The following is a 9,330-nucleotide window of genomic DNA, read 5'->3' as shown; positions in this document are numbered from 1 at the left end:
AAGTTTGTAACATGAAAGAATAAACTAGTTTTAATTAAGAAAGGACTTGTATCGCTGAAGTTTCTCGGAAAGAATTTTTACGGGAAATTATCAAACAAGCAGATACGCAACAAAAGATTCCACATTCATCAACACATTTCTATTACTGTATTCTGTGAATCATTTAATCATATTTTCGCAACACGTTCCTGTATTGTGTTGATGAGTTTTATGAGAAACATTTCCTACAAATATGAAATATTAAATCTAAAAATCTTCCTTTCTGAAGAAAAGAATTTTAAATACACAATTTTTATAGATTTTCTTTCCTATTGTGAGTTTTTTTTCAAGTATCTGTTAAATGTTATTTCAAATTCAAAAAGTTTTTATTGTCTACCAGCTTTCAATATAGTTGGAGCAACACATGACAAGTAATATTCCTATATATTCCAAAATTATCAGAATAAATGTGCTCCTATCATCAGCCCGGCATGGCCAGATGGATAAGGCGCTCGACTCGCAATCTGAGGGTCGCGGGTTCGAATCCCCGTCCCACCAAACATGCTCGTCAATCCCACTATTCGTTGGTAAAAGAGTAGCCCAAGAGTTGGCGGTGGATGGTGATGACTAGCTGCCTTCCCTCTAGTCTTACACTGCTAAATTAGGGACGGCTAGCGCAGATAGCCCTCTTGTAGCTTTGCGCAAAATTCAAAAACAAACAATCCTATCATTATGGGAGCGTCGTAAGTGCCACTAAAAGGCATTTCATTTATACGAACGTTCGGGTCCCATGGAGATAACGAAGTCTACATATACATGTATACAAACACAGAGAGGAAAATGTCGAGTGCAAACAACTTGCCTTTTGTTTCATAGGAACAACTGAAATTTACGTCCTCTCATGGGTACCCACGCTTGTTTTTGTTTGTAAGTAAATGTTCCCTACAGTTTTATTTCATGTAACAAAGAAAACCATTTGTGATTGAAAGTTGCCAAAAAAACAACCAGAGTTATTTTAGTCAGTAATTTGTTTGTTTTTCAAACAGAAAGTAAACGTATTAGATTTCTTGGGAACATAGAAATCCTTGTGTAGAAACTAGCAATTAAACGTAAAAAACACTTGGTTAAATTCAAGATAAACTGATAATATCTATAGCTGTTATCAGAAGAAATGGCCGATAGTGTTTCAGTGGAAGATGAAAACAGTTCCCCTCAGTTTATATTTGCTAATAAATGCTGTTAATCAAAATTATAACATACAACTCTTGCAGGCTGCACATGAAAACTATCTAGTGGCACAAAGTATCCAATTTCTTTGTCGTCAGTTTGTTTATTTTGGATATCCACACAAATCTACACACAAAGGCTATTTTCGCTAGGCGTCCTTAATTGTGAATTATTGATAGCATATAGGAAAGGTAGCTCGTCAACAGCATCTACAGCCAACTCTTAGGATACTTTAATCTAACAGTGAGATTAGATCGTCGCTCTTATCACGCACCCACGGCCCCAAAACGTGGAGTGCAATTTTGAGGCAATGGGACGTGAGCAGTGGACATTCATATTCACAGTCCGGCATAATATCTACTAGGCCACGCCTGGTGTATTCGTTTCATCAAAATTTTAAAATAAACTCTTTACCATCTCAAGATGATTCAGCATGAAACCCTAAATATATTTATCTCCGTAAAAACAAGTCTGATTTTAATTTAAAACTTGTACGGCAAACTATACAAGTGATATAATGCTCATGTCGAAAATTTACCTATGAAAGCCTTTAATTACACCAACTGGTTTAATTATGAGTAATGTTTTTTATTTAGTTTTTATGGCTTTGGAGCCTTGCCCCAGGCTTTTGGCACTTATGGTTCAGAAGTGCAGGGATTTTCTGAAATGAGCTCCAACATTTCGACACCGCCCCCCCCCCCCCAATTGGTCAGCAGTAATTGTTTTTGTGGGGGGAGCTTACAGCGTTAGAATCCAAGGTTCGATTCCCAGCGGTCAACAGACCGCTGGTAGTACATTGTGTAATTCTGCAATAAAAACGAAACGAATACAATACCAAGCATTTCTCGCGCGATGATATGTATATTGATTACTTTTAGTAGTTTCCTGTTTAAACATTACAAAATAATTAACAATAGGCTTCCTTATTTCATATGAGCTTTGTACTTTTTTTTAAATTTACGAAATAATGTTATTTTGAAAACTTGGCATGGGTAGGGGAGGAAGGAGTAAGACCTGTAGCACATTAAAATTATAATTTCTTGTGGGAGTAGGTTGTGTAGCTCATTAACTTCTAATCTCTTGCTCATGGTACTAAGGGGGGGGGGACGACGAATTAAGAAGCTGAGAATAAAAAGAAGCAAACAAGTAAAATTACTTAAAACACGTTTAAGTACTAATACAAAATCCATGTTTTCACTATATATATACTATGTTGTTGTTCGGCTTAGGATTCTTCTGCAGTATTCAACGATGAATAAACAGCACGCACTTCACTTATTTGCAAAATAATACATAGATATATTCTGAACAAGTTAACGTACGTACAATACATTATTGAACATTATAGATATTATGGACATATAAATACTACATATGTAGTTCTCTCCTTTTTGTCAAATATACACTTAGGCCTATTCAATTACTTTACAATTTTAGTTTACAAGCCGAACTATCTTTTCTATTTCTATCGCACTAGTATTCTCTGTGATTTACTTACAATTGTGGCGCGAGTTACCGTAATTGTTTGGTCATCTTCCTTTTGAAGATCCCCTGTTCCTTTTGTCAAAGTGCACTCAGGCTGATTCAATTACTTTAGTACCAAGCTTTAACGGAATAAAATTATTTTTTTTCTTTTCTACTGTTAGTTTCACTAACACATTAAACGTTAGGCCTATCACTTCTACCATAGTTAATTTCACACCAACTTTATTCTCTTTTGCTATTATCTGTCTGCTGTTCCCACTCCTCTCACGCTGTTTATATTTTTATCACTTAATCGTCTGCCCCCTTGTATATTCTCGACATCAATGAATTATCAACAAAACTTTTTACAATCGTCTGCTTTTAACTCTTATTATAACAAAAACTAAACAATAATAAAATATTCACTCACAAAAATAAATAAATCATTAACATTTAAACCAAAAAGTATCTTATGTCATGACATTGACTCTTCCCCCATCGGTACAGAACAGCTTATACCAAAATTTATCTGACTGCATGATACTATAAATTGTTCAAAAGTCCAATTTCTGATGTTCTCTGTGCCACTTTGGGTACACTATTCTGTTGGCAACGGAGGCTAGTGGATTTCGGACGAGGCAACGGTTACCAAAATTCATTTTTCGCAGTTCTTTGCACCCTGTACATGTTGAAATAGATGGTTATGGATCATGCCATGTGTCAAATGCTGTACCGTTCAACGCTTACTGGTCGTCACAAACTTTGCTATCTTCTGTTTACCTCTGTCTCGGAGCAATTTCTTCCGTTCACAATTCCCCTTCTTGTAGTTTTTTTGTTGAGGTTTCTACCACATCGTTTAATCTTAAAATCGTAGCTTGCGATTTCGTATTTAGTTCCATTGATTTTATGGTCTAAGTTCCAGCTAATCAAACCCCAATAATAATGTCTCCTTTGACGTCAGACACATCCCTAGCCTTCTACATCTTAATGAAGAACAAGAACCACTAAAAACCTGTTTATGCTCGTTCAATAGCCAAGTGAGCATATTTCGTTGCTTCTTTAGGCTTCAAATTGTGGGACGGTCCAAAAACAAACAAATAAAGGGATTTCTTAATTTTTGTTTTAGCACAACGATATGTCTGCGGACTTATAACGTTAGAAACCGGGTTTCGATACCCGTGGTGCGCAAAGCACAGATAGCCCACTCTGTAGCTTTGTGCTTAATTACAAACAAATAAACTGGCGTCAAATGTCAGGTCAACATTAGTTTAAATCAACTGATATAAACTTATCGATTCACATATAATTTCAGTACACCATCTTTACTTGAATAAATGCATAAATAAAAGTGCAAATTTAATTATGAATAAATATAAAAAAATAGAAATTATTCAAAATATTTTACAGGTTTTTATTTATCATTATTACACACAAAGGTAGTATTCGTGGTTCTGCTCTTTGCAATATTTAGAGCAGAAACATTGCTACACATTGTATTTACAAGACTTGATATCTGGACCTGAAGAATTGCATTCCACTCTTGGTAAATCGCGTGATGAGGATGTTCCTAGAACTTAGTAGTTTGGGACGCTTTCACGATTGGTCTGGCCCCAGGCATAACGCGTTGACCTTCTAGCCATTGTTTTGCGACTCCGCTTACATGAAAAGACTGACTTGTTTGTTAACTTGGTTATTGGCGTAGATAGCCAGATCTTGCTCAAAAATTGTGATAATTCAAGAAGCAGTGACGTCCCTTCTCATACTTCCAGCTGTGATCGTCCATTTTCCCAAATGGCACCCCACACCACAACATAAGTACTTCCATATTATGTTGTGGCTTGCAGACCATTCAAAAGAAAGTTCCTGGGAGGACAGTCGCCAAATATAGTCGTGCCACTATCCGAGCGTCGTCGAAATCTGGATCCGTTGGAAACAAATCACGTTTTTCCAGAAGGCCGGAGTGTGTTATAGAATTTGTAATGCCAACCGCGTCGATTTACGATATTGCCTAGAGTGAGGAGTGGCTTCCGTCTAACTACTCTGTCAGTATAGCTCATGATATGAAGACAAATGCACCTATCCTGTAACGGTAACTAGCGGTTTGGACGTGGGAGGGAGGGGGGTCCTCACTTCACCCTACAGCACAAGGAGTCCGTTCTTTTTGTTTTGAGCGCCCGTGACGAGCTAGAAAGTGTTGTTTACCGACGTGACTCGAACTATATTGTCACTCTATCCACTGTGGACAAAGGCATTTCAAATGACCTGACAATTTCTGGTCAACTTTGACCACTCTCACAATGCTCAATTATGCAAACTCGTGAATATGCTGTTGATTCCTACGATCCTTTCGTTCATGACAGAATTGTTGGTATTCCGTGGTCATTATCGATTTATAAGTGTTATACATCGAGCTTATTTGCATATAGCTTCGAAGATGTGGTCAGTTTGTATTCTCTTATTTACTTATGGCAGACTGTGCATATTCAGATATAAAGTAAGAACATTTATTATCATTATCCCCAGGATAAACATGTAAACCAAACCAAAGTTGTTACAAACGAATGTGTTTATTTATTTATTTACTTCAACATAAAATTAACACATGTATGTAGAAAATTATATTTCACTAAAAGATGTTTACTGTTGCAATATTACGTACAAGTTTCGTACCTTTTCGCCTCGTCAACCTTAAATTATAGGAACGTAGAACTTGTGCATTCTGTATCTTTAGTACCCCATAGTTACCAGAATCTGAACCTCACATTAGAACTTTTTTTCTACTTTCATGAATATATAAGAGCACCAAGTTTTGGGATAGTCTTGAGTTATGAAAAAAAACAAAAAAACATTTGATGAACTGGTGTTATTATTCTATTACTCTCACGATTGTTCAAGTATTCAGAGTTTTATTTACGTGATAAATCAATATTACGGTGTAGGTGGATAAACTATTTATAATATTATATTTCTCTTATTCTTTGGTAGCGAAAGCCAGAATCTTTCATAACCAAAAATTATGGGCCTTTAAGCAAATAAATGTTTCAGTTTTGTGCAGATACAAGTTTGAATACATTATTTTTAAATGATTTTGGAGCCTCAATGTACCATTACAGTCCATATCGCCACGCCCAATCGGACTATATCTCACGACCGTACATCTTGACAACAGCTCTGCAGCGTGGTAATGCTGTCATGTCTACAACACACCTTTCCTCCCTGCACCCTTTCCATAAAACATTTGTGTGCAAGGATGACAGTTCCCCGCGCCCGTTTCAACAGTCTGATCGCAGAGAAATCCATATGATCTGTGTCCGGTGACTTGACCGGTATGAGAAATCCATACGATCTGTGTCCAGTGACTTGACCGGTATGAGAAGCTTAAACAAAAACCTCACAAAAGCAACTTATATACATGTGATCTGTGTCTCTTTTGCAGACGGAGATCCTTCTTGATTATGCTGCGTGATCAAAGTGGTCATCTGGGACCCGTGGACCGTTGTGCTCTTGACTGGGGTGCAACTTGTGGCAGGTCTCTTTCTGGAATGTCTTGATGCACCGCCCTGATCCATATTCCTTTATTTTCCAATAACAGTAAGTGCAAGGAATGTACTGATCTTGGAAATTCTAAATCTACAGGAATATATTTTTGTTAGTCAGAAAGTATAAATATGCTGTATCAGAAAAGGTTGTTACACACCTTTCCCAAAAGTGACCAATATTTGGTGGCATCACACTATCTATGTAACGACAAGTAACATCCAAATATATTTCTGATATATTACGTTCCACTGAGGATTTATATTGTCTATAGTTTCACGTAACTTGCTAATTTCGATATTTAAAATATTTTTATTATAAAGTATTTAATTCTATGTAGAATGAATTGATCTAACGTTATAGGGATATGTATTTTCCATGATGTATTATCTGCTGATGGTAAATTTTTCATAACAAACGTTCTTGACTTAAAATAAACAAGTTTCGCCTTATGTATGTAAGGCGAAATTTATAGTATGTAAACACCTCCTAACGGACACCGCAACGGACTGAAAATTGCTTGGAATCTTCTTTCTCGTTGTTGTTGTTTTTTTTAGGGGGGGGGGTAGATTCTACATCGAGAAAGTGGTCAGCTTGACAGAAGATTCTGGTAACTGAGAACACCCACACAGTCTCCACACCTAGCCCTTCCATGAGAAACATAGGTGGGAACCATAAATGATTGCAACGTGTTAAATATCAAAAAGAAAAGGTTGGCAACAGATATAGCATTATAATTCATGTGATAAGCTTTCTCCGAAACAATGATATTAAATGAAATTAAAATCGAAGAAAATTTCGCGAAGATATTCAACTAAGTTGGACATTCTGAATAGGATTATTCAAAAGTCCTTGTTAGGTCTTTAGGCTAGAGATAGGGTTTTACAATTTATCAAGAATGAGTTATGATTAGAAGCCATATAGGATACTTAATTTGAGATACTATTTTAATTAACATAAACAATATGAATATATAAAACCTCTTGCTCCAACTATGGTGTCGTGTGGCAATAATAAATAACCTGATGCAAAATGTGGGAAGTTAACAAGATTAAATATATATAAGTAATATGTTCTTCTGTATGAGAAGTTTAGCACTATGAAATGAGTTGGGGCAGCTCGGGTTTTCAAATTTCCTCGGATGGTCCAAGTTAAACCTACAATTTATCCTGGAATTATTTCTCCTTTCCTGACTTTAAAATAAGGTAAACGATTAAACTACAGGTCGGAGTCAAAAAACAGATACCTCCTGAAGACATTCTGCACTTGGAGAAGTGCACTAATTTCAATCATATTGAAAGGACAATCTTACCGTTACTATGTCGCCTTCTTTGAGAGGGAGACACTCGTGATCCGTGGGGTCGCTGAAATCTTTTATGGCTCGAGCTTGAGCAGCACTAACAATTTCTAAAAAAAGAAAATTTAAATGTGAGCAAATATTATATTTGGATTTTTGTAATTCCTATATACTAGTTATATACTCTTATTGTCGAAGAGAAACTTACAAATACCAAAATAACCATTTTTTGAGGAAACAATGTCACTTCAAATGAACGTATTTTGTTTAAAAGAAGTCCGGAATCAAATATGTCGTTACGGATTAAGAAAATTTAGTTTTAATTAAGATGTTACTGGAAATAGTTTGCACCTTTATTTGTTGTTATCGGTTAGGACAACTGATTAAATAGTAAACTGTTAAAGTCTCACAATAAAAACAAATGCTTTTGTTTGTCATTTTGCTATTCGTACAATTTTTGTATAGATATGAACTTGATGAATCACTCATTAACTTCAAGAATAGCCCATCTATCAGTACTATAATATACAAATCACAAAACCTTAGACGTTTATGTCATGGAACCTTATAAATAACCTTATCGAATAAGGAGAAAATTGGGTTCAATAAGCCTAACGTCGCCATTTCTCCTTAACAGCATTAGTTGGCGAATGACCTCAACACTAGAATCAGTAAGGTAATCATCTTTTCATAACACCACTAGCTAGCATACGAAATCAAACACATCAAAGAAGGAATAAGAATGAAGAAATTAGTTGAGCCTAGCCAACCTAGCGCAATCATTTCTCCATAATAGTACAAGCTGGGGTAGATATTCAACTCCGGAAGTAGTAGGGTGGGGGTAAATGTAACGTAATAACATCAGGTGACGTGTGATCTTAACAGAAAGTAGGTGTGACCTGAAAGCTAGCATGTCGGTCTGTGAATCCAAGGATACATGGTTCACGTCCCTTTACCACAAAACTAAAAAAAAAAAAAATCGAGCTCACACTTTTAAACCGAAATGACGATTATACCCTACTGTTCGATTACAGTAGCCCAAGATTTCGCGGTAGGTGCTGTTCACTAGCTGCCTTCGCTCTAGTCTGTCACTTCAAAATTAAGGACGGTTAGCTTTTCGTGAATATCCGAAACACACCAGACCACATGATCTTAGCAGAAAGGGAGAAAAGGGGTTCATTAAACCTAACATCACCATATCTCTGTAACAGCATTGGCTGGCGTATGCTCTCAACAAGAAGTGGAAAGGAAGTTCAATAAACCTAATGTCACCATTTCTTCTTAATATTTCTTTACGGCGTGTGCCATAATCATAAGAACTATGCAGAGTTCATTGAATTTAACATCTCCATCTATCAATGAAAGTCCTAGCTGAAGTGCGATCTCAACACAAGAAGAAGGGGGGGGGGGCATTAAACCTAATCCCATCATCCCTGCATGACAACACTTGTTAGAGTACTACTCCAATATGAGGGGAGAAATGGGGTTCATTAAACAATATTAACTGGAGTATGGTTTAAACACAATAAAAATAATAAAGGGTGTGGATGTGGGGTGGGGGAGGTCGTTAAATTTAACGTCAACATTTTTCCACACTAGCGCTGACTGGCTTACGAACACTGACTGCATTTTGATCAATCAAAACTAATAATCATCTCTCCATGACAGTATTGACAGGTGTCTCTGACTAACACCTCAACTATTCAATGGTTGAAAGAAGGAAAGTCCGCAACCATGAAATTTTATTATTATTTGGCTTTTATCAACTATCCTTCGGACAGACAATAAGAAGTAATAAAAATAAACCCATTAGAGACATTGAATTA

General features: G+C 36.3%; 1 protein-coding gene across 1 annotated transcript in view; it reads right to left on the bottom strand.

Annotated features, from left to right (window-relative positions):
- The window catches only part of LOC106458368 (caskin-2-like), a 149,781-nt gene that overhangs the window by 76,884 nt on the left and 63,567 nt on the right, over window positions 1-9,330 (bottom strand). Inside the window, exon 7 of the mRNA XM_022384557.1 lies at window positions 7,520-7,614. Coding sequence (XP_022240265.1) covers window positions 7,520-7,614 — 95 coding nt within the window. The remainder of the gene's footprint in view (window positions 1-7,519; window positions 7,615-9,330) is intronic.

Source organism: Limulus polyphemus, unplaced genomic scaffold (genome assembly GCF_000517525.1).
Source record: "Limulus polyphemus unplaced genomic scaffold, Limulus_polyphemus-2.1.2 Scaffold452, whole genome shotgun sequence".
Classification (NCBI taxonomy): Eukaryota; Metazoa; Arthropoda; class Merostomata; order Xiphosura; family Limulidae; genus Limulus; species Limulus polyphemus.
Note: the sequence above shows the minus strand (reverse complement) of the source record. Positions and strands in the feature narration are given on the sequence as shown.